The sequence below is a fragment of the Rhinolophus ferrumequinum genome, unplaced genomic scaffold (assembly GCF_004115265.2).
Source record: "Rhinolophus ferrumequinum isolate MPI-CBG mRhiFer1 unplaced genomic scaffold, mRhiFer1_v1.p scaffold_83_arrow_ctg1, whole genome shotgun sequence".
In the NCBI taxonomy this organism is placed as follows: Eukaryota; Metazoa; Chordata; class Mammalia; order Chiroptera; family Rhinolophidae; genus Rhinolophus; species Rhinolophus ferrumequinum.
The window spans coordinates 30,001-56,689 of record NW_022680439.1 but is presented as its reverse complement, the minus strand read 5'-3'; the positions used below and the strand labels follow the sequence as shown (position 1 = coordinate 56,689).

General features: G+C 38.1%; 1 protein-coding gene across 1 annotated transcript in view; it reads right to left on the bottom strand.

Moving 5' to 3' along the window:
* Positions 1–1,425: 1,425 nt before the first annotated feature.
* LOC117020060 (ankyrin repeat domain-containing protein 26-like) overlaps positions 1,426–26,689 on the bottom strand; it is a 26,908-nt gene continuing 1,644 nt past the window's right edge. The window contains exons 2-10 of the mRNA XM_033102260.1: positions 25,708–25,780; positions 21,924–22,061; positions 19,570–20,532; positions 18,063–18,212; positions 12,636–12,748; positions 11,232–11,358; positions 3,922–4,124; positions 2,497–2,722; positions 1,426–1,461 (exon numbers count right to left, since the gene is read on the bottom strand). Coding sequence (XP_032958151.1) covers positions 1,426–1,461; positions 2,497–2,722; positions 3,922–4,124; positions 11,232–11,358; positions 12,636–12,748; positions 18,063–18,212; positions 19,570–20,484 — 1,770 coding nt within the window. The 5' untranslated portion in view covers positions 20,485–20,532; positions 21,924–22,061; positions 25,708–25,780. The remainder of the gene's footprint in view (positions 1,462–2,496; positions 2,723–3,921; positions 4,125–11,231; positions 11,359–12,635; positions 12,749–18,062; positions 18,213–19,569; positions 20,533–21,923; positions 22,062–25,707; positions 25,781–26,689) is intronic.

The following is a 26,689-nucleotide window of genomic DNA, read 5'->3' as shown; positions in this document are numbered from 1 at the left end:
TGATGGAGTGGCACTTTTTCATCTCTCTTATTCAGGCTTGCATGATTGGGCAAAACAATGCCCCACAAGGGGATAATGTCTACCGTGGAACAACCCCATTGAGTTTAAAATAAACCATTTCTCAGTTTATCTAGAAATACTGAAAAACTAAACACATCTGTCCCACCAAAAATTAATTAAAGAAAAAATGTCCACAAGCATATTCTGTTCCGTAGCATCTGCATTTACACTCTTTCATCTTCTGATTTTTCTGGAGATGACTAATGAGAACATTTGAAGTATGTATCACGCTGAACAACGTACAGAAGCATTAGACATACACTTTCCTTTTGTACCCAGTATTCCAATGTCAGCACTTCGAAGCACTGAGACCCTATATGACCAAAAGGCTGTCTCAAAATCCTTGGCTCTGCTGTGCTCTGTTATGATGAAGTTAAATGAAAACACAAGGTTGAAACCTCATTTAGCCCAGGCCTACGCTGTTTTTCTTGACATTAAGCGGGCCACAAAAACACCATCAAAATTACAAACCAATCTGCATTGACAGAAATGGCTATTTTCGAAGGTGATGTCAACATTATGGCAAATGACACAACAATGTTGCATCTCCTCTAACATCTATAACTAGTTGGACATCTATAGCCCAAAAGTACGTTCCTCTGCCCCACATCAGATCTCTAGGACGCTTAGAAGATCCCACGTCAGTAAAAGGAAGGAGGGTGTATGGGAAGTGAAAGGGAGGCAGGATGGGGGGAAGGACAGGGACAGGCCCATACCTGGTTCCAGGTGGACGAGGCTGAGCCTGAAGCCCCAGCAAAGGCAGTAGCAGTGGAGGGGTTGGGGCGCAGCCCCCACATCACAGCCCAGGAGAGGGTAAGAGGGGCAGCAGCAGCATCCCCCCACCTCCACAAGAATCCCAACCCTCCCCAGTTGCAGCAGTGCTGGCACCACCAGAGACCAGTAGCAGCAGCAGAAATACTTCTCCAGCCTCCACCCACAGCACAGTGCTACCAGGGCCACAGGGAACCAGGTGGGCTCAGTGGGCTCAAGACAGGCTCTCCTCAACCAGCCCCTTCCCCTGTTCCCTCCCACGGTGCCGGTGCCCAGAGACCCTAGTGATCTGGATACAGTGGCAACACCCATCACGGTGGTCACCCAGGCCAGCACTCCCACACTCACAGTTAAGCCCCCACACCTGGACCCCCAGGCTCAAGTAGCACCAGTGAGAGAAAACAGAAACTGTGCTATTGCATCAGCTACTGAAATACAAAACAAAGCGTCTAATTATCTACTGCTGAATTGCTCGAATCAAAATGTACATAAATAAGAAAGTGTTCACTACTTCAAATGAGCCTGCAGAGCAACAAGCCATCCAGCAGCATGAACAACCAAGGTAACACGGTAACACTGAGACAATGACACTTCTCAAGAAACCAAGGCAAAGTCACGGAAGATTGTGATCTGCGTGATAGAGAGTTCAAAATAGCAGCCATGAAGAATCTCAATGGGATACAAGAAAACTCACAAGGCAGTTCAATGAGTTCAGGAGTAAAATTAATGAACAGAAGGAGTACTTTATCAAAGATATGAAAACTATAAAAAAGGTCCAAACAGAAATCCTGGAGCTAAACGAAGAACTCAAGAAATTAGATCAAAAATGGACACTTTAATAACAGTATTACAAAAAGAAAACAAGTTGCTACTAAAGACGTCATATCATTGCCATCTCAGTCATCAATTATTCAAGTGATGACAAGATAAACAGCTATAAGTGAACTTCATTTTAAAAATTCAAATATTTGCTCAATTTACCTCTTTAGAAAATGTACTGTTGCTTAGCAAGATATTTTATTTTATTATTACTTTTTAAGCAAGACATTTTAAATCATCGAAATAAAAAATGCTACAAGTAAAATACAAATTCAAGATGTACTATCATGTAAAAAGATGACGACTTTTAACTTAGAAAGACAAATTAATCTTTTCAGTGTTACAAGTTTGCTGAATTCATAGAAAGGATTTACCTCGGTTTCACAGAAATAAGAAACATCCACATATAGTTAGTGAATGTCAATCATTCACTTAACGCTTAAGGCTGGCAAAACTGGGCTGTAGGAAAACTGAAATTGTTATAAACCATCACCAAATTAAAAACAATGCAGAAGTAAGCCAAAGCATCTCAAAGCATACCATTCGTTGTTAGGCAGTAATATTTCATTTGTAAAATCTAATTGAAAAGCAGCTTTTCCAGAAATTTAAAATGTGTCAGTTAATTACATTTATTGAATACAGTTAATGACAGGTAGCTCTTAAAACATGGGAGATGCAGGGACTTACAAAAGATTGTAAAATTTCTGTCTCCTTTTTACATTAGCACACATAATTATGCCTTTTACGTTATATGAATTAGTGAAAAAACTCAGAATCTCACCAAGTTAAGAAGAAGGATTATGTCGGAAATCTGAAACCCAAAGGAAAGAAGATAATATAGCTAACCTTCAACAAGTTGGTCAAGGTGCCCTTATTAGAAGTCTGTGGGGTTGACGTACGAATCACCAACTGTTCTCTTGGAGCGAGATTTCCTCGAGGTAACAACCAATCATTTAGCCTTCCAATGCAAGGTGGCATCAGGACTGGCCTGCTAGGAGCGGTGCTGAGTGAAGTGTCTCGTGGTGACTTCATGAGAAGCTGGGTTCTCATCTCTGCCAGCATGTCATTAGTACTGTGAAGATTATAAGAACAAAGGCTTAGTATTTTATTTTTCCTTAATGATTTCCGTTTTTTTAATGTTGCCATAATAGTCAGTGGAATTGCCCATGAAACAAACACTGAAAATATGTCAGGGCAGACCTACCATGTACAAGGATAGGTTTCAAGTTGTTCTAAACAAGTGCATATGTTTCTATGGGGATGCCAGCCTAAGAAGTAATTCAAAGTAGGGAGGGGAGGAAAAGGGCTATCAGTGATGTCGACGGCTTAACAGATAATACTTGCTGCCTTCTGGAAGGGCTGAACCAATAAGATTCTTGAGGATTGCCATGAGACATACATAGTAAAGGAGTTTAGAAATTTTTTTAAAATCCTACAAAGATATTTTCAAGCATTTGCTTTCATCGCCCTTGGGTAATCCCCTCATTACCCTGAAGAAATTAACCATTTGGCACTGAGGCGTCATTTAGAACAACAGCCTCTGGGGCAGAACAAGAGAGCCTGGTTGGTGATCATACTGAACTGAAACAGCTCCAGAGGCATGTAGCTTAGAACACTTATCACCAAGGCACTGGAGGTGGGTTCTGCCCTTTCTGTCTTCCACACACCCCCGCAGGCTGACCACCTTATTTGTTTAGCCACTTCGTCGTTTACACTACCCTTCACCCCTATGTTAACCTTCTCCTATATTTCACATGTATGCCTTTGTGTACATCAGAAAGACTAGAAAAAATAGCTTGCCTGAAAGCGACTCTAGACATAGTAACACAGAGCACAATCGAGAAAGTACATTTACCAAGTGCCAGAATATGCAGAGTACTTTACCCTTTGGGTTTAAGTTGTTCTCTTATAATAAATAGGTACCTCATTAAAAACTATTTTGGGGAATTCTGACAAGAAATTTCATAATAAATAGCGCTGTCTGAATCATAAAGCTTCAAAAACACTTTGCTTAACGACTGGTAGACCAGATTCACTCTATGAAAACCGCGACAAGGAAAAAATACAGTCATGTAAAACCAAAAATGGGGAGAGATGCATCCTGAACTACCATTTTAAAAGTAATTTATTCACTAACATCATTTTCCAAAATTATACTATTTAGTAAGTTTTCACTTCCTATTAATCTTGGGAATCTGCCTTGATAAAAATTATACTTTAGAGGCAAATTAATGAGCTCGATTGGTTTTTTCTGACTTTGTTTGGACTTACTTGTTTAATTTGTTTTCCAGTGATGTTGTAAGTTTTAATTCCTCTAGGAAGAGGTGCTTAAATTCCTCCAATTCTATTTTAAAAGAATCTTGAGACATTTTCACTTCAGAGAGTTCAGATTCCAGACGTTGAATTCTGACCTCCATGTCACTTATGGAAGCATCATTTAACGGGTCTACGTTTTCTTGAGATGCTGCTTGTTCCTAAAGCCAATGGAAAGGATACATTTTAAAAATAATTATAAACTTAATTGTTATAGTCTATTTGTATTCTTTAGTTTTAAGTCAATGATTTGGAGGGCAATTTAAATGTGAAAAAAGCTGAAGTTTAAAATATCAATATGGAATGAAATAAATCTGAATTATGAAAATATTTTGAATCATCCCATCTGACTATTCCAATAAGAGAATCAATTTTAAAGTTTAAAAATTGAACAATATGACTTAATAATCTAAGGGTATGGTGCAATTATTAAATCACCCTTTTTCTTTATTTCCTAATAGTCTCATTTTATATCAACTGGTCTTAAAAATAAAATGATTTTCCAGAAAGAATGATTCTCAAAGATCAACCGAGTGATAATAATGATGGGAACTGAAATATTAAAAAGGAGAAGCAAATACCGCCTTAGGTCCAGAAATCTAAAAAAAAAAAAAAAAAAAAATAACTGCTGTTAAGGGGAGTAGAGGAATGACGTACGATATGTATATCCAAAACGTAATTTGCAGTGAAATGAATTAAGGCACGTTAAAAATCAATGAATTAACCTGTAAAAGTAGATTTAAAAAATTTTCTACAACATCCTGTCTTGCTCAGTCTTCAATATCCCAGAATTTATAGTGTTCTGCTTCACTCTTTCCTACCACATTCGTGACTATATGAATTTTGAGGTTTAATAATTTTTATCTCCACTTCTTTTTATTCTCTAGGGTTTCACATGACTTTTGTACTCCTTTCATACATAAGAACTCCTGTTTAAGATTGATTTTCTTCAACAAGATGTAGACATCTTTTTTTAAAAAACTTTTTTAAAACATTTTTTTTTTTTTAATTGGGGAACAGTGTTTTTTCCAGGACCCATCAGCTCCATGTCAAGTAATTGTTTCCAATCTAGTTGTGGGATGCGCAGCTCAGCTCCAACTCAAATCGTTCTCTTCAATCTACTAGTTATGGTGGGTACAGCTCACCGACCCATGCGGGAATCGAACCAGCAACCCTGGTGTTATAAGCACTGCACTCTAACCACTGACCAACTGGCAAGCCGCCCACCGGGGGCTCAGCTCCAAGCTCCAGCCATTGTTTTCAATCTAGTTGTGGAGGGTGTAGCTAACTGGTCCATGTGGGAATCGAACCAGCGACCTTGGTGTTATGAGCACAATGCTCTAACCATTGAGCCAACTGGACATCCCACAGATGGACACATTCTGAAGAGGCAGTTTCCAGTTTTGCTGTGAGATCATCATTCTGAATGAGTAAGATAGTATAATTTGGGTACGAAGGAAGTTGACTGAGAATAGTCTAAACCCCAAACCCGTATCAAATTTTGAAATAAATTCAGTTGCAATAAAATGTCATCGATACTGTAGCAGAGTCTTAGAACATGGGACCTTGAATTACTCAGAATGAATAACAAAGATAAAAGCACCAGGAGTCTCAAAAATGCATCCTTTACTGTCATCGACTTTGCCACACAACATCTGCACTTGATTTTCTACTATTTCTTGAATGATTGATTCCCGTCTTTCTTCTATAAAATGACTATAAGTCACCTCTGAGTTGATAGTCTCTCACCTGTTCCCCATTTTAACTCTCATAATTTCTTAAGAAGTTGTAGGGAGTTACAAGTAACTCATCTTGAGTTACTTCGGCCTCCGTCAGCTACAAATGTTTCATGGTAATTCGAATTGCTTTCCAAGAAGAAATGATTCCCAATGTTAAGGAGAAATCACATCTCATACTATGAATGTTTAGTGAGATGATCACTACATTTTTTTCAACAATAAAAAAAAATGTCTTAATTCGATAATGCTGTTTTGTAATCCTCTCTTACTTCCCATGATATACGAGAACATTCTAAACAGCAATAATAACAACAACAAATCTGCTGGAATTTCAGTGATACTGAGTTGGGTAGAACTACTTTCCTGAAGATACAACGCTTATTTGGTAAGATGAGGTGAGTGGATGTAATTTTTTTGAAACATGGCTACAAATTCTTGACATTTCTCCATGAAATTCCCTTCCTTTTAATATGTGCTGGCCTTAGTAAGTAACTGGATTCTAGTGCATGGAATAGGGCAGAACTGCTGTGAGAATGCTATGTCTGAGGCAGAAAATGTGATACAGCTTCCATCTGACTTTCTCTCTCGGGAAGCTCGCCCTGAGAACCCAGCCACCATGTCGTGCAGAATGATGCTGCCCAGGCCACACACTCAGGCCTCCTATAGATGTTCGCGCTGAGACGGCCCCAGCGGACGTCCTGGCCAAAAGCACGCTTCAACTGCTACACGTGTGTGTTACAGCCTTTAGATGATTCTCATTCGCAGCTTCATGGCAACCAGCTGATGCCAAGTGGAAAAGAAATGAGCTGGTCTCACTGAGCTTCACTCAAGTACACTGCTTGTGAACAAAACAGATGCTGTTTTGAGCCACGAGCTTTTGAGTTGGTTTCTTGAGCGGCAATCAATAACTGGCATTGTTACTGATATTCAAAATGCTGTGAGGCCACAAAGAAAAGCAATCTAAAACCTGTAGGAGTGCCTTTCCCCCAGGAGGTAGGTGGAACCCGAAAGGATGTGGAGAAGAGTGAGAATGACAACCACAGGGCCTCCAAGAGACGGTTATTGGGGGCTTGCTGGCCCCTGAAGAGGCTGACAGCGAGGACTTCTCAGCTACTGAAGAAACTGAGTCTGAAATCTGAATGAAAGGGGACTCTTGCTATGAAGTAACGAAGTAAAATCCATGAGGTACATGAGCTAACGAAAGACTATGAACTGCAAAGGAACCAGGACTTGTTGTGTTCAAATATCTGTTTCCCATTTATAGCCTCTCCCACATGTCCCGTTGTCAAATCATGCTAAAATAAAGAAATGGCTTCTGAGTGAAGATCAAATTCACTATACTCCCAGGAAGACATGATCTAAGGATGAAGACAAGATTGTAAAACCCTTCCTCAAGACCTCAAAAGGGTTAAGGTGGGGCCTTAAATTCCTGGAAGGATCTTCAGAGTATAAGAATTTTAAAGGCATGGTCCTGCAACAGCTACGGGAAGCCCAAGAGCTCATCTCAAAACGATTTATGACGGTGACTTTTCTAATGGCACGAACCCCAATAAACTCACACGCAACTCCAAGTTTTTAGCATAATCAAGTAGCAAAAAACCAGCTTGTTACTTTGGACTAATAAAAACCAAGAGAGTGAAAAATAGGGGGAGGCCTGTGGGTCTTAGACATTTGGGTGGAGGAATGATGCTGAGGAAAGAGCTGCGAGCACAGGTCATTTCTTATGAAAAGGACAGAACAAAGAGCTCACAGGGGACAGCAAAGGGCCATGGAGAAGCATTGGCATGGTTAGGACTAAGTGCTAATCAAAGAACGGACAGCACACATCAGGCTGTATTTCAGAATTGCTATGGACTAACGTGCCTTCCACTTTCCATTTCTGCAGGGGAAACTTCAGCAGTCCAGCAGAATCAGAATGTTGGGTGTGTGGCTGGTAGATAACTTGTCTCTTCCATTCTCATGTTTTCATATTGAAAGGAATTGTCCTCAAGGGGCTTTATCCTAGAAACTAAAACCCAGGCCCTTCATCCCCATTTACACCAGACGAAGATGGTAAAATCTTCACCTCGAACCTGAGCCTGACACCATAAAATTGAGACTTGTGGGAGGATTGTGTAAGGAGGAGTGTACTTTCCATGTGGGAGGAAGATAAAAAATAGTGGCCAGTGGGTAGATTAAGCTGGTTTCTAAATGTGTCTGTAAATTTTGAAATAGTCATTGCAATAAAACAGTCTAATATGTGTCAACTTCAGTAACTTGCTCCTAATAAACAGAGTATGGTGACAGAGATTCCGTGTGAATTCCAAGACTCCTTCACAAAGGGCAACACACCTCCTGCTGGCTATGTCTCTGAGGATCTGAACCTTGGAACCCAGCCCCGGGTTGTGGGGAGGCTCGGGCCACAATGTGAGCCAGGTGTTCAGGTGTAGGTGTTCCTGCTGTCTGCCCCAGCTAGAGTGCCGACCAACAGTAGGCACCAACAACCGGACACACTGCTGAACAAACTTTCAAATGATTCAGCCACCAGCCATGGAGCTGCCCCAATTGAAGCTGAGGGGAATAGAGACAGACGGCCCTGGCCACACTCTTAAGTATGGATTTGTGAACCAAATAACGGTTGTTTATTTTAGCCACTGTTGTCTATTTCAGCCACTCCATTAGGGAGTTAAGGAAAAAATAGATACACCTATTGGATTAAAAAAAGAGATAATAAGAAACATAATTTCTATAGTATAAATTACAGATATCTTCTTTTATTGCACTTTGCTTTATTGTGTTTTGTAACTATTATTATTATTATTATGTTTTGCAAATTGAAAACTTGTAACAATCATGCATTCAGCAAGTGTATGAACACCACTTTCCTGTCAAACTTGGATTATGTTTGGCATTTTTTAGCAATAAAGTACTTTTTAATTAAGGTATGTACACTGTTTCTTTAGACATAATGTTACCACACACTTAATAGACTACAGACTAGTGTAAAATAAATTTATATGCACAATTCTTGTGATTCACTTTATTGGGTTACTAGCTGTATTGCCGTGGTCGAAACCAAATCTGCAGTATCTCCGAGGTATGCCTTTAGTCTCCTTTATAGTGGAATCTAAGAAATGTGGAGACTGACTTATTAATGACACACAATGCTAATGAGAAGAAGCAGTGAATAGAAGGAAGACATAAGAAGTTTTCCAAGGGTTCCCTTCAATGACAGCGAGGCAGGTATGCATCTTTAGAAGCTTCCCTCCACTTACGGGATAAGGAGGACTGGCAAGGACATATTATGATTTGTAGTATGATAGTTGAAAAACTAGAAATAGCCAGTTAATGACCAAAATCAAACCTTTTTCCTGATTTCCATTCCCTAAAATTCTAAAAGAGATAGACAGCGTTCAGTATTTACTCATCAAGGTAGTACTCAATCTTCATTTCCTTTTCCTCGGTGAGGAAATAGAGAGCATTATGGAATCATTTTTAATCTCAGTAATAAAACAATCCTAGTGTCCTCTGGCACTATTTAAATACAATTTCTCCTTGACCTTACTTCAAGCTTGTTTGTATTGGAAGGGAAGACCATGTCTTCTGTATCTTATACCGAAATGCTTCACCGTATCACACAAATACGCTTTGAAATTTTGTAATTCACATCACTAATCTATTATTTGTTTCTGATTGTTGATTTCTTCCTGATTTTTAAAGCTGTACTCTTGAAATGTTTTCTTTGGATGGGATGAAATATTTTTTCCATTAATTGAATATGAAGATAAAGTTACAACTATGCATCTCTACATAAGGAAAAGAAGTAGATACAGGGAACTGTGTTTCTGAGAATGTAGCATGTATGCCAAGAACAAGATTGGCATCAGTGTTTTAGAAAAGAACCGGGTCAAACAGAATCTACTTTTCAATTGCAAGATGATGGATTGGAGAGATTTCTAAAGAGGAAAGCAGACAGCCCAGGTTTCATCTTCTCCTTCCTAGACAGTGAACACTATAGAAGTGGCTATGGATTAGGAGATAGACAAAATGAAGAAAGTGGTCCACCAAGAAAGCAGATCTTATTACCGTCATTTGAAGGAAATGGGACTGAAGCAGGAGACACTGGGTTAAAGATTAATGTTTTCAATGAAGAAAACAAAAGGAATGAGTCGACTTTGTAAGCCTAATATCCCATCATGTCATAGAGTCACCAAGGCATAAGCAGGCCACAGGCTCCATCCAGAAGCAAAACATCTCCACAGAAGTGGAATTAAGGTATTCTACTACACTGACATTTTATTATTCCATAAGATATCTGGTAATATGCAAGATGACTGGGAAAGAGTTCTCATAACATTTGATTTGGTAATGGCATAAGGACAGATTTATAGATCAATGAATTGGAAAAGATGATGCAAAAATTAACCCTCATATATATACCCAAGTGATTTTTGACAAGGGTGCCGAAAAATCCAATTGGGCATGAATAGTCTTTTGAACAAACGATATTGCGTCAACTCGATATCCACATGCAAAAGAAAAAATTAAACCTCTACATCATCCCATATATAAAAATTATTTCAAATGTAAAAGCTAAAACTATTAAGGCTTAGAAGAAGCTTCATGCCTTCGTGACTGGAGTTGGCAATTGTGTCTTAGATATGACACCACCAAACAAAAGTAGATTAACTGGACTTCATTAAAATAAAAAAATTCTATGCTTTAAAGGACACCATTGAAAACTAAAAAGGCAAGCTAATGAAAGGGAGAAATATTTGAAAATCCTATATGTGATAAGCAATTTGTATCTAGGATATATAAACAATTCTTACAATTCAACAAGAAAACGACGATCCAATTTTAATGGCAATGGAATTGAATAATCAATTCTTCAAAGACGATATACAAATGGATAATAAGCATGTGAAAAGACTGCTCAGCATCATTAGTCAGCAGAAAAAAATACATCAAAACCACAATATGGAGCAGAGAGTTCACTAGCGGTTCCCTAGGGCTAGGAAGAGTGGGAAGGGCAGACTGGCACACGGTGAAGGCTAACAGCTACAGGGATACTTCCCAGGGTGATGAAAATGTTCTAAAACTGATTGTGATGATGACTGCATAAAGCTTTGAACACACTAAAAGTCACTGCACTGGACACTTTAAATGAGTGACCTGCATGCTATGTTCCTTATATCTCAATGAAGCTGTTATGAAAAAAAGAAAGAAAGGAAGGAAGGAAGGAAGGAAGGAAGGAAGGAAGGAAGGAAGGAAGGAAGGAAAAGGAAGAAAGAAGCTGATTGGGAGCCAGTGCTTTGGGAAACATGCAACAGTGTCCTTCTTGGCTTTAGTTAACTAGCCAGCGTTGAGACATAGGAGAGGTAACAGTATGCCCTTTTATAGAAAAATGATATAGAAGAAAAGCTGTCTTTTTCACGACTTCAGTCTATAAAATTAAGGAAAAATCTATATTATGCTGCAGAAACCATTGGGTGGTTTATATTTCCCCAAATTAAGTGATTTCTGGGTCCCAAACGGATTATAAATTACCGTCTGTTTTAGTCTATTCATCTGAATATCCATTTCAGATTGATTGGGTTCTAAATCTCCAAGGAAACTAAGGTCTCCATTTTGATTGTCATGTAGCATCCTTGTGTTCTGAAAGAGTGTCTTCAAGCTGCAGAATTGTAGAAAACGAGTAAGTCAAATTCTTTAAGAGAAATATTTAATAATTATTTAAAGAGATATTCTGTCTATCATACAAAATAAACAAATCTGTAAATTACGATCCTCTCCTATTTATTCCAGTATAATAGTTTGAAAGCATATTAATTAAATTATAATCTTAGGTAAGTAACATAAAACAATTGTGATACATATGATACAGACTGAATATTGTAACAATGTAAGGTTCTTATAATTAAAGTGTTATTAACATCCACGTAAGATTGTTAGTATCAAACATTAACCTATTATTAAATATCAGCTATAAACCGGAGACCAGTATCCAAGGTGAACAAGGAAAGTATAATATAGGAGGGTGTTTCGAAAAGACAGAAAAATGCCATTTGGGGCCTACTGACCACAGTCTACCAGAAGAAAAATAAGTACATACCAACAAGAGAGCATTCAAAATAGAAAGAGAAACCAGAAAGAAAAATCTGAAGTCTGATTGGAGGAGAAAGGAACGGGGCAGGACTTTAGAAGAAAGGAAATTGGAAAGATAATGTGTAATAGTCTCTTCAAGTCTGTTTTAAGAAGAGATCTTTGCTAGCACAATGTTAATAAAATGAGAAGAATACAAAACAATGCAGAGAAAGACATGACAGAAAAATCACTGAGGAGAATCAGAGAAAAAACTTCATTCAGTATGCAGCAAGGGCAGGCCAGGAGCGGGCTTCCCAGAGGTTGGGGAAGATTCCATTATTATCTGAGTGAGATGATTACTCATCTCATTCTTCTTTAGGTTATACATCTGGTTTGGTATGTATGACATATTTTATAACTGAAAAAAGTAGAAAGAACATAGAAGCCAAATCAATAACAATTCTGAGGTTGTTAAACAATACCATAGATAGGTTTTTAGACAATAAACTGTTCGAATGCTGAAGGGAAGAACACTACTAAAAGAAGGAAAGATTACCAAAGGGAGCAAAGACATCTTGCAGAAATAAAGACTCAAGGGAGACCAGGAAGAGTGCAGTTGACAGTATATGCAAAAGACAGACACTGTCATTATAGTTATAGGAATCATTAAAGAATAGGTATAATATTTTGGCATTCACACAAGTTTGATTGTGTTGCGAGTTTCTGAAATAAATTTTTAAGTAGGATAATGTGTTTAACTATGAAAATTACAGATATGAAATACATTTGTACTTAGGTTTTCGTAAAGTAAAATTATAGTTTAATTGTAATCAATGGTTGACATGATCAGAAATATTAAAACCTTACCCGGCAATCTTTTTCTCTAATTCACCTTGTCTCTTCTCCTCTTGATTCAAATTATATTGCAGAGATTGTGCTAGCTTCATATAGTACTTCAATTGTTCCTTTTCATCCTCAGACTTTGAAAAACATTTTTAAAGAAAGTTAATTTTAAAAATCTAGAGACTCACTCTTCTTTCTTTAAAATATTATTCCTCATGAGTTCACGAGTAATATGTGTAGACAGGTGTATAAAATGTAGTCTATAAACCCGATGCCAGTAAGGACAGATTTCAAAAACAATAACTTTTCTTAAAACAGCTGAAATTGATTTCACAGTGTCATCATTGGTTTCCTGCAATTTAAATTGCCAAACTTTCTTAAAAAGAGGTTTTTACATGTAAAAATACTAAGTGTTAAAGACCTGATTTAAATAGTGGTTCTATTTACATTTCAGTTTGTAGAAATGCCCCCAGAGACATTTTCCTCAACAGTTCAAGATTTTACAGGGTTTATGGAATCACATTTTCCTACCACAATCTTTGAAAACTTCCCGCGCAGTCCACCTTACATTATTGTGATAATCTGACATGAGCGTCACATGAAGACTCTCATTCTCTGTAAGCGTTCTTTCATAGGTTTCAATTTCTCCTTTTCTAGTAAACATTTTTCTCTTTAACTAAAGTTTATCTTCTCTATATTATATAAAAACAACTTTTTCTTGATTCCTGTAACTTTTTCTGTCATCCTGTTTTTCTCCTTGGACTCTAACCCTCTTTAAAGTATGGTCTCATCCCCAGGTCCATATTTTCGCCACTTATTCTCTTCTTTTACATGAGAATCTGACTTTCTGTCCTTATAATTGTGCTAAAACATTTTTCAGGGTCATCCCTTTCCTTAGTCCTTATCCTGCTTTACTTCTTAGCAGCAACTGCTAAGGACACCCACACGCTTTCCATGGTCTTCTCAGCCCAACTCATTTCTAAACAGCAGCCCTGATAGTCAGTCCTTGACCCTTTTCTATTCCTCTTTTTAAATGTTCTCGGCTCCTTAAATCCCAGTGCTTCAAACCACATTCCCTCACCTACAGTGGCAGCCTCACCCCTTTCCTGAGGTCTTCTGTACTTTCCTTTTTCCCCTCGAGTTCCTCATAGACAGTGCCCTCAACCACACACTCATAAACCATGACTTGCTGTGGATCAGCTCAGCTTGTACATTTTCTGAGGATTCTTACCACTGTTACTGTGAGCGTAGCGTTATTTTCAGATCTTGGCAGCTCCTCACCCTTAGGACGTTGACCAGCATACTTTGTCCTGCTTTTCTCTCAGAATGCATAAGTTTCTCATAAGCGTCACATTGTCCACTATTCGCCTTCCATCTTTGTTTGCTCTTTTGAATAACTTCCTATTCCTTGGGACCTGACCTGACCTATGGAAGTGTTCTGAAATTCCTTTCACAAGTACACTCCACTATCTTGTTTGAAGGCTTGTCAGCTGCAGCTATCCTTTCTTCCCAGTCCAGATGCTTCCTTTCCTCTCAACATTGTGTGAATCAAATATCTTAACCCAGGTAATATCTCACCTGGGGGAAGCATGACATGAGAGTCTTCTAGAGAAGTGAGGGCTATTGATCGAATTCGTTGAAACCTGTCGTAATTAAACTTTTGGTTTACAGGGTAGACCTTATGGTGGCTGATAATCCTGTCGAGATCCTAATTACTTCCCCTAGGAATCTATAGTCCCTCAAGATTTTGGTATAAGCTTAATCAGTTTTGGGTATGCTTACAAATCTTTCAATTTTTTTGACATTCAATGTTATTTTATATTAATTTCAGGTGTACAGCATAGTAGTTAGGATTTACGTAATTTAAGAAAGTGATCCCCCTGACTCGTCCAGTACCCACCTGGCACTATACATAGCCATTGTCATAGTATTACCTATATTCCCTATGTTTTACATTACATCCCCGTGACTATTTAGTAACTACCAATTTGTAATTGTAATACCTTCACCTTTTTCACTCTGCTCCTGACTCCTCTCCCATCTATCACCCCAAATTATCTAGGACTCATTTGATGCCATGCCTTGTTATTACAATATTATTAATACGTTCCTTATACTATTCCCTGGATCCCCATGACTACTTTGTAACAGCCAATTTGTACTTTTTAATCTCTCCCCTTTTAACCCACTTCACGAACCCCCTTCCAGCTGGCAACCAACAAAATGTTCTCTGTATGTATGAGATTTTTTCTGTTTGCTCTGTTCTTAAATTCCACTTATAAGCAAAATCACATTGCATCTGTCTTTCTCAATGTGACACACTCCACTCCAGGTCCATCCATACCGCCACAGATGACCAGAACCCATTTCCTTCCATGGCCAAGCAATATTCCATTTCATCTATGTGTCATCTCTTCTTTATCCATTCATCCATTGATAGGCTGCATGCACATCTTGGCCATTGTAAAGAATCCTGCAGTGAACATACTGATGTACACGTCGCCTCGAATTAGCATTTTTCGGTTTCTTTGAATAAATACTCTGAAGTGGGATATCTGCGTCATTCTTTGACTGGTGATAACCTTTGTTTAAAAGTCTATATTGTGTGATATAAGTATTGCTCCAACAGCTTTTTAAATTTTATTTTGTTTTCATGAAATATCTTTTTCCATCCCTTTATTTTCAGTCTCTGTGTCTTTTGATCTGAAGTGAGTCTCTTGTATGAAGCATATGAAAGGATTTTATTTTCTTATCCTTTCAGCCACCCTGTGTTTTGATTGGAGCATTTAATCCATTTACACGTAAAGTAATTGTGCATAGATAAGTAGTTACTGCCATTTTATGATTGATATTTTTGTTCTCCCTTTTTTGTTCCTTTTAAAGAAGTACCTATAATATTCCTTGCAATACTGGTTTGGTATTGATGAAGCCCTTCAGTTTTTTGTTTTTTTTTTTTCCTCCAGAAAGCTCTTTATCTGTCCTATGACACTAAATTATAGCTTTGCTGGGTAGAGAAATCTTATTTGTAGGCATGTCTTTCATCACTTTGAATATTTTGTGCCAATCCCTTCTGGCTACAAAGTTGCTCTTGAGAAATCAGCTGCTAGTCTTATGGGTGCTCCCTTATAGGTTACTAACTGCTTTTTTCTTGCTGTTTTACAAAGTCTTTATTTGCCTATAAACTTTGGAATTTTAATTATGACGTATTTTGGTAAGGGTCTGTTTGGGCTCATCTTGTTTGAAACTCTGTGATTTCTGGGCTTATATGTCCATTTCCTTCACCAAGTTAGGGAAGTTTTCAGACATTATTTCTTCAAGTACATTTTGAATTCCTTCATTTCTTTCTTCTTCTCGTACTACCCTGTATGATGAGAATGTTGGTGTGCTTGAGGTCCTTTAAATTGTCCTCATATTTTGGATTCTTTTTGCTGTTCTGATTGGGTATTCTCTGCTACCATATCTTCTAAATCGCTCATTCGATTCTCTGCTTCATCAAATCAGTTTTCATTCCCTCTAAGACATTCACTTTTTCAGTTACTTTATTCTTTACGTATGACTGGTTCATTTTTATATTTTCTATCTTCATTTTTATGTTTCCTATCTGTTGGTTGAAGTTCTCCTTGAGGTCACTGAACAACCTAATAACCAGTGTTTTGAACTCTGCATCTGATAGATTGCTCTTCTCTATCTTGCTCAGTATTTTTCTGGAGGTTTGCTCTGTTCTTTTATTTGGCATACGTTTCTCTTTGACTCCCCATTTTGGCTTCCTCCCAGTGTTTGTTTCTATGTATTAGATAGGGCTGCTGTGTCTCCCAGGCCTATTGGAGTGGCCTCGTATAGTAGGTGTCCTGTGGGGCGCAGTGGCACGTACTATCTGTTAACCAGAGTTGGATGCTGTAGGTGTGTCCTTTGTGTGGGTTGTTTGTACTCTCACATTGTAGTTCAGCCTTGGTTGCTGTTTGCATGTCAGTGGGAGGTATTGATCCTCAGACTGTTTGGTTGTGAGGACTGACCATGACTACAGTGAGGAGCTGTCTTTGCAGGGGCTGCCCCTATAGACCAGGATTCGCTGTAGCTGGGCCCTGGTATCTGCTTTGTGTACACTTTGGTTGTATCTTCCTGGGAGGCAGACCGGTGAAGCTCCTGCTCTGTTCAAAGATGGCCACCAGGTGTGTAAGCCCTAGGGACTCCAGGAAGCGGCCCGGCCACAGGCCTAGTTCAGCCGCAGCCTGTGTGCTGCCCAGGGCCACCTAGCTTGGCCACAAAGCAGGATGCAGATGGCTGCCACCTGCACCGGCTTTGGAGGTGCCAAAAGAGTTCCAGTTGTGAACCACAGCCAGCTTCCACTAGTGCCATCTTGGGTCTGCACGGCAAGAGGTAAAGGACAGCTGAAGCCACACACTGCTTGTTTGAGTTTTGTAAATCTTTGAGAGATTTTAGGAAAGTCTGCAGGATAAGCTAAGATAGGATGTTTTTTTTTTTGGAAAAATCAGTGGAAGTAGCTTGGGTTCGCCCCCAAGTTAGGTGGGGCACGTTCTCAGGGAATCACCAGGGTGGGATGGACAGTGTTAGCCAGATTGATGTAAACTCAAGAGATGGCGGCTCCCATGTCTCACACCGCGACGGGTGATGGATCAGTCAGAAACAATGGATTCTACAAGCATCTCTGTGTGGGAAAAGCTCCCCGCCAGCCGTCACCCTAAAGCCAGAAAACTTAGTTCCTTTCCTTATGTCCCTGACATCTTTTGAACTACTGCCCAGAATTGGAGCTCAGAACAAGTGAGTCTGTCAGTTAGTAAGTAATTCCATTCCCAAGTCCTTTAAGAGAATCGACTGGGACTCTAGACATCCTTCATCTCACCCAGCCACTGGTTTCCACCCCAGAAGTTATTGGGACATCTCTCTCCAGCACTGGAATCCTGGGCTAGGGTGTCTGGTGTGGAGCTGGGACCACTTGCACCTCCACGTGGAGTGCCACAATCACGATATCCCTCCCGAATTTTAAGAGTCACACAGGGGTCTGGCATCAGCTCGTTCTGTATTTCTGACCCTCCTACCAGTCTCGAGGTGACTTCTTCTGTATGTCCTTAGGTAGGATTTTGGTTGAGCTATACTTCAGGTGATTCTCAGTGATGATTGTTCTGTAGTTTATGTGGTCATGAGAGGAGGCAAGCATGGCATTTACCCACTCTGCCATCTTGACTACGAATCCCCAATTTTTCAATTTTTGATACTTTAATATGCTAGATTTCTCTATAAAACTGTGATGTGACAACTCCTGGAACTAATATTCACTTAGACTCCTTGTCAACCTATTAAGATAACAAAATTATAATAAATTAATTACAACGAAAACACAAAAGAAACCTGTCCTTGAAAATCAGGATCCTAAAACCTTTTTATATTAATCAACTATAGATGAACTGTTGACAGGTTACATTTCACACATACCTGACTTCTGTTTTGCTCTAATGTCTTGAAATCCTGTGTCTCAGCTTCTGAATTCATACGGTAATCTGATCTAACCTCCAGTGAAGCCTCTGACTTAGACAGCTTTTTTATGGAGTCAGGTAGCTCTTCTTGAAATTGTCTCCCAAGCACCTAGGAAGATGATTCTGTTAGTGATTTTAAAATCACATCTATTAAATTATGTTAAAATTTGCTAACTCTAACATATCAATATAATATATAACTTGAAAAAGATCACCCCATGCAACAGTTCACCTTCTTTTCTTCCTTTGGACACAATTCTGCTTACTGAATCTGGGTAAAGACACAGAAGGTGTTATCCTGCTGCCCACTTGCCATTCCGTAGGTTACTTGAACAACAGATTCCGCACACTCTCCATTTCCCCTGATGAAGCTGCAAATCTTAACAATCTACTGACATCTCAAGGGAAAGTAGGTAAGTCGGTGTGACTAGTGGTAGTCAATTCTACATTGTGGAATGTTTTCCCTCTTTTTTATCACAGGCTTAAATTGACTTCCCAGGTCCTCACGTATGCAGTCCACTGCTCACAACCTTCCAAAAGATTTTTGTATCTTAGAAGAAAAGTGAACTCATTCCAATGGTCTTTCAGGCCCCAGATAATGTGGCCTGGACCTACCTACCTTCCTGCTACACATGATTCCGGCCTCCCCTTACTCGTCTGAAAATGGAGATCCAATGCCAAATTAATAAATCGGAGACAGCTACAATTCTCTTTGAAGTGGACAAACTTATGTCCAAATGATAGTAAATGGGCCTTGTGATGAGAAATATGAATTTGTAAAAATATTGAAGGACAATTATACATAGCAGTGGGAAGATTAAATCAAGTAGAGTTTTGGTAAAACTCCTAACATTTGTCCCAAATTATGATTTAATGAAAAATTAGCTGCCTTTAAAGAGGTCACAGGTCAGAAGAATACATTATTTGGGACTGAAATAGTTCCAATTTATATCAAATTGACATGAATGAAAACGAAATTATACCAACTAAAATGTGGAAGAAACTGCTGATGGAAAGGGACAGCATCTACACTTCAGTTCATGTGGGAAATCTAGAATTAACTCTCTAGGTAATCCACTTAATTGAACCTTTATCTCTAAAAACTCTGTTTGCATAGGAGCATTTCCATTTATCTGCTTCTTAATGGTATTACAATGTGGTAACAGAAACATGAAAATTATTGTTGTAGCAGTATAAGACTAAATCATTCATATCAATGTGTATCTATTAACAATTTATACCTTAAAACTTCATAGTCAACACCATGCCTTTACTCAAAGTAAAGCACCTCACAGGTCTAAGTTTTATTTGCTGGATACAATGTATGCTTTAAGCTGTTACAGCAAATACATTTGTAATCTATATATTTTTAATATTCAGCTAGATTCAACATTTAGCCATCATCAAATATTTGAACACTGAATTTTCTTTCAAGAAATTTGAAAACTATCTTTCTGGATACTTACTTCTCTTTCTGATTTATTCTTTTCACACTGGCACATTCTTCCTTTCAATTGCCTTAATTTGTTGAAAAACTGCTGATTTCTCTCTTTCATGATACGGTCTTGTTTTTCACATTCAGCTTCAAGCACTTTTTTGAGCTCCCGAAGCTGCTCTTCAATAAAACTCATTTCTGAGTTTTCATTATTGTCACTTTTGTTGAACGCATCACCCAGTTGCTGTCGAAGAAGCATATTTCCACTTTGTAGGTCTGAACCTTTCTCCTTTAGGGATTCCAGCTTCCCAATATATGTGTTCACTTGTCCTTGTTCCCTTCGATACATATGTTCAATTTCCTCCTCTTGACACTGAGTTTGGTTTAGGTCTTTCAGTACAGGTTCAAAAACCAACGGCCTTTCTCTGACAGCAAATCTTGTGTGAGGGAGCTCAGTGTCTAAGCTATTGAATTTACTTCCAGCTTTAGAAAGTTGCTGAGAAAGAATCTCACTGTTTTCTTTTAGGTTACACAGAGCAAACCCGATTTTGTCCATGAAATGCAAGCATTCATCTCTGAATCCCTGGAAAGCATTTTGTAGGTGTCTTATGAATTGCTTACTAAGCTCATAATGATGGAGAGAAGCAGTAGCCGGCATACAAAGGTCGGATTCCGCTTCTGTTTTCAATCTTTCTTTGCTTTGCCTTTCATTCTCCAGTGGAGAATTCAGCATTGTATTCTCAGCTGTTGGGACATTAAGCTGTCTGTTATATTCAAATACTGTTTTTGTTAGTGTTTCTTCATTCAGTTTTATCGTCTTTTGAAGACGGTCTTTCTTTTCTTTTACATTTGCAGTGTCCTCAAAATATTTTTTTTCCATTTCCTGAATTCGAGTTTTCAGTGTGTCCATTTGCAGTCTTAGTTTGGCGATTTCATCCCACAACATGTGACTTTCACGCAACAGGTCTTTTTCTTTTTTGTAACTGTCAGAAACCTAAGTACAACAAAGGAGACTTGTAGCTAGCACTCAATGAAATGACATATCATGACATCCTCTCAAATTAAAGAAGAACCTAAATGTTTACATAATGAAATGGTTGCAGTAAGTGGATATCCCATTGGAATATACAACGTCGAATCGAAACTTCCAACTTTATAGAAGCCTAAATTCCCCAAAGTTAAAAAAAATTTAATATAAGATGCTGAATCCATGAAAGTGAAAAAGAGAATTTTAAAATCATAAGAGAATTTTAAGAGTCTCAGAAGTGGAAAGCCAGCAAACCCAGAAGGCATGAAATAAAAGATTAAGAAGTCTGACCACACTTTAAAATAGAGGTTACCGTCTGAATACACACCTATGCCACAGTAAGAGTATTCACTCTGCATACATTTGGACTGATTACATTTCCTAGAATTTTTTTCCCCAAGAGTACTCAAAATATATTGTACTTTTCTAATATTTTCAGAGTCACTTATAAGATTAAATCTACTAATCACTGATAAATCTAGGCATTGCGCTAGCACTTCTTTATACATCAATGAACTCATTTCGTTATCACAATCTCGAATAGAATGATTAAAAATTTGAGCAAGTTCAGAATTTTCCCCAGGACTTTGGACTCTACAATAGTGTGCTTGCTCCTCTTCTAGTGTAAATATATAAATTCAAAAGAAGCCTTAGATTTCAAAAAACTCAGGGTAAAGAACTAAAAATTATAGAGCTCTTCTTAGAAAATAGTGAGATTATTTGCTGTTTCAATAAGTGTTATTTCCTTTTCATAATGTTTAAAGGAGAAATAAATGTGAAATAGGGGAAAATATACTGACTTCTTTGAATAAAATACTCACCAATAAATTATCACTAAGTATGTATCATGGCATCCAATTTCTTCAAAAGTTCCTAGTATTGTAGGACTCTACTGGGAGCAAATTGTTACTTTTCTCATAAGTAGGAGAATGAGATCTAAAAGACGGTCTCTGACCTGGCTATACTTTTACTCCCTATAATCAGTGGAAGTGAAAACTAACCTCTCTACTAATACAGCAAGGAGATGAAATCACTGCCTCAAAGTGAAAGTTCTGTTATTAGTAGCAATAGTTTTGAGATTGTAGAAAGCTCATTGATCCCTGTAAAAAGTATTGAAAGCCTCCCTTTTAGATGAGACTTTGGGAACATCACTACTTGACTGTTGGACATAAATGGATTTCAATCAAGAATATCATTTATTGGAATGGACCAAAAATGTCACTCCCCCTAAAACACACACACACACACACACACACACTTTTAAAATCCTCTAAAATTCCCATATGTACAATGTTAGTTTTTAAAATATGTGCATACACAAATACACACACATATTTGAAAAGGACTAAACAAAATACCTCAGAATTCACTTTCTTAAGATTTATTTCTGTCTCCTTTTGTTTGCAAAGGTGATTGGTCAGAATTGTATCTTGTAATAGTCTGTCATCCTGTTCTCGGGAAAGTGGCCTCTGAGTGTTGTTTTCCTCTTGTACAAGCTAGAGAATTGAATATGAACACAGAAAAATTAGAATATAATAAACATAATAATAAACATAATAATAAACATAAACATAATATAATAAGAAACATTTCTATAATGAAAGAACAGGATAAAACTGTAGAAAAAGAGGTAAACCAAATGGAGACAAGCAATCTACCAGATACAGAGTTCAAAATACTAGTTATAAGGATGCTAGATGAAATTAGGGGAAGAATAGATAAAGTAAGTAAAACTTCAACAGAGACAGCAAACATAAAAAGGACATAGAAATCATTAAAAAAAAAGTCTGAGATGAAAACCACAATATATGAAATGAATAATTTATAGATGGAGTCAGCACCACATTTGGTGAAGCAGAGGTTCAAATAGTGATTTGGTAGACAAGGTAGCAGAAAACACCCAATCAGAACAGAAAAACTAATGAATATAAATAAAAAAATAAATAAAACAGAAAATACTTTAAGGGACGTCTGGGACAATATCAAGTGTAACAATATTCGTAAGACTATCAAAAGGAGAACAGAGAGAGAGAGCAGGAATTGAAAACCTATTGGAATACACAATGATGGAAACCTTTCTAACCTGGAGAAGGAAATAGACACACAAGCGTAGGAAACACAAAGAGTTCCAAACAAAATGAACCCAAATAGTCCCACACCAAAATATATCATAATTAAAATTCCAAATTGTTAGGTCATGGAGAGAATATTAAAACCATCAAGAGAAAAATAGTTAGTCATGTACAATGGAGACCTCATAAGACTGTCAGGTGATCTCTCAAGAGAAAACTTGCAGGTCGGAAGAGATTGGCAAGAAATATTGAAAGTGATGAAAAGCAATAATCTACAACCAAGATTACTACTACTGTAATCGGCAAGGCTCTCATTTAGAATCAAAGGAGAGGTAAAGACTTGCCAGAGAAAAAGATGATGGCATTCAGCACCAACAAACCAGTATTACAAGAAATGTGAAACGACGACTTGAAAAAAGGAGGAGGAAGAAGAGGACGAGGAGGACGAGGGGGAGAGGACGAGGAGGAGAAGGAGGAGGAGGAAGAAGAAGAAGAGAATGAGGACGAAGAGGAGAAGAAATATGAATAATAAAATGGCAGCAATTACATACATATAAAAATTACTTTAAATGGAAATAGATTAAATGCTCCAGAAAAGACAGAGGTAGATGAATGGTTAAGAATACAAGACCCATACACACGACAATCAAACTACAAAATTTCTGCACGGCAAAGGAAACCGACAAGAACATGAAGTCCCGACCGGATGGATGGAGAAGATATTTGCCAATGATATATTTGATAAAGGGTTGACATCCACAACATAAGGAACTCATAAGCCTTAACACCAAAAGACAAACAATGCCATTACAAAATGAGAAGAGTACCTGAATAGACTTTTCTCCAAAGGGGTCACACAGAGAGCCAAGAGACATAGGAAAACACGCTCAGTGTCACTAATCATCAGAGCGGTGCAAATTAGAAACGCAATGAGCTACCACCACACAACTGTCAGAATGGCCATCATCCATGAATCAACAAGCAACAAGTGTTGGTGAGGATGTGAAGAAAACGGAGTCCTCGTGCACTGTTGGTGAGACTGCAAATCCTACCAGACACAATGGAAAAGAATATGGAAGTTCCCAAAAAATTTACAAATAGAACTACCATGTGGCACAGTAGTCCCACTTCTGGGTTTTCCTCCACAGGAATCCAAAACACTAATTTGAAAAGCAATATGCATTTCTATGGACGTTGCCGCATTGTTTTCAATAGTCCAGATAAGAAAGTAACCAAAGGATCCCTCACCTTGGATAAAGAAGAAGTGGGACATGTATATGTAACAAAATAATACTTGTCTGTAACGAAGAATCAATACTTATCATTTGTGACAACGTGTGTGGACCTAGAGGGTATTATTCTAAGTGAAAAAAGTCAGACAGAGGAAGACAAATACCACCGGATTTCACTTATTGGTGACACGTAAAAAAAATAAATGAACATAGAAAAGAGAAACAAACTCATAAGTGCAGAGAACAAACTGATCGGTGCCCGGTGCGAGGATTGTTGGGGGAATGCTTGAAAAGGTAAAAGGATTAAGAAGTACAAATTGGCAGTTATGAAATAGTCATGAAGATGTCAAATACAGCACAAAGAATACAGTAAATAACATTGTAATAACTAAGTAGGGTGTCAGGGATACCACACTAATCGGGGTACTAATTTAGACATTATATAAATGCCTCACCACTATGCTGTACACCTGAGGCTGACATCATATTAATGTCAACTGGAACAGAAATGAAAAATTTCACATTTAAAAAACAAAACTAAACACTTTCGGAAATTTGACATTTCACTATATGGTTTTTAAGAATCTCTGCTTTTGACCAGAGTAAGAAAGGATCCTATCTTTGGCAGACACGGATCCTTTCTTTACTTTGGTCACTATATCATGGACAGTGGGCATAGAATCTCACGGACATGATTTTATAGGGAGCAGCCAAGAGCATCAGCTTTGGAGCCAAGTGGATTTTGGATCAAACCCTCATCCTTCTCCCTGGCTACTGCAAGACATGCTGCCTAGACTGTCTTGGTCTCCATTTCCTTATCTCTGAAGATGAGGATTCCCTTCCTTGCCAAGGCTATTCTGAGGATTAAATGAGATCGTGCTTGTTACAGAATAGGTACACAACAAGTGTTGATTTGACTATGGAGTATTTCAGCATATCAGTTAAAAGAAAATCTGTGTCGCTCTTGCTTATATGGGTCCATGGGCGCATGCATCAAATACCATGTAATCACACAGGCCATTAAAACACCAAACTTGAAAAAACAAAAAAACAATCTCTGCTTTTCAAATTGGTTATTACTTTCTGAAAAACATGTACTCTTCAATTAGATGAAGACATTTAAATATATTCACAATGCAATGATTTAGAACACAGTCGAATCCTTTTGTAATATGGGTTTTGAGATAGAGAACATGAATTCTAAGCTTTCAAAACTTCTACTATTATTTTAGTGTAAATGATGAACCTAGCATACCGAAAACTAATATAAAATAATAGGAAATGTCAACGGAATGTAAGTGAAAAAAAAGAGGGAAAAACACACCCTCCTAACAAGTATACCACACCAACATACAAAGCATAAAAAAAATAATAATAATATATGTCATATGCTATATAGTTTTAAAACTGAAAGGTACCAGGAAGATTTCATGACTATTACAATGAGTACCTGAATCCATTAAGATTTCATTTAGGCAGGAGTATGATACAAGTCATGCTGGTATAACATAAAAATCACATTAAGAATCCTTACCCTTTACCAAATTGCATATCTCCATCACTGTGGGAAAACTCCCTATAGAATTTTACTATCACTGTACATTTCCCAGCCCCTTCTTTTTTTCAGCCCCCATCTTCGATACTTCCAGAAGTTAAACAAAACAACAACAAACAATGCAGCGTCAAATGGTCAGATGTTATAAAATGGTTCACGCTGACAAATTTTCCACGACAAACATAAAACAATGATAGGTAGACCACTACAAAATTTCACAAGTCAGTGCTACACAAAACTAAATTCAGAGCAAAACAGTTAATTTCACACAGGAGCCTTTTACCTTGGAATCAACATCGAAGACCAATTCCTCTGATATAGACGATGAATCATTAGTGCGAGGTTCGTAGGAACGACTTTAGGGTAAAGATACACAACAAAAACAAGTGAATTCATTTCTTCACAAAAGCAATAACAAAAACAAAAGGAGTAAAAGGTCAGCTAACTGCATATGAAATGAAGTTTCTTGATATGATTAAAATTTACATGATGTTCTAGAAAAGCTATTAGTTATCTATTTCTCCCTCCACCACTCCCAACTCATGCAATATTTAATGAAGATACACTCTAAGTTTCCATAACAAAGAATGACCGCCAATATGTTGGCAACACCTGAGAGTACCTTGTTTTCACCAAAAGTCCTAAAGGCTGAATTGAAAACGCAATTAATAGCTGACATAACTGGAACCTGAACTGGGACAAAAGCAGTGACCTAAATCAAGGTAGAAAGATACACTGACCCTTCTCCGACGTCCGTCCCTGGTTCAAAGATTAAGCTGTGTGGGTCAAAAATGGCAGTCTTGCTTCTTTAACATAGAAAGCAGTTATTCAATTGACCCCATTCCTTCCTTTCACCCTGAAACACTACAGTGAGTTCCCCGAAATGTGTGAAATGTTTGGAAGGTATACGTACAAAAGTCAAAGAACAAATAGGTATGTTGTTAGCCTCCCCACTCCCAGATCACTTGTCCTCACAGCTTCCTGGCAAACTCCAACCTTGAAAACTTCAGCCTAAGAAGGCATAGACTCCTGAAACAAGGATGGACTCAAATGACCCACAGTAGGAGTTCTCTATTTCCCTGTTCCTGGAAAATAAGCTAAATGGAGCCTCCCTCATCCTCTCCCAAAACGGGCATGTTACCACCTACCCAACTCCATTACTGTTTTCACAATCAGTCCTCACTCTGCCCAACCCTCCGTATCCATGGGAAGGACATCAGCGCGTTGGGAAAAGACGTGGAGGTGACGAGACACCTGCTGTGGGC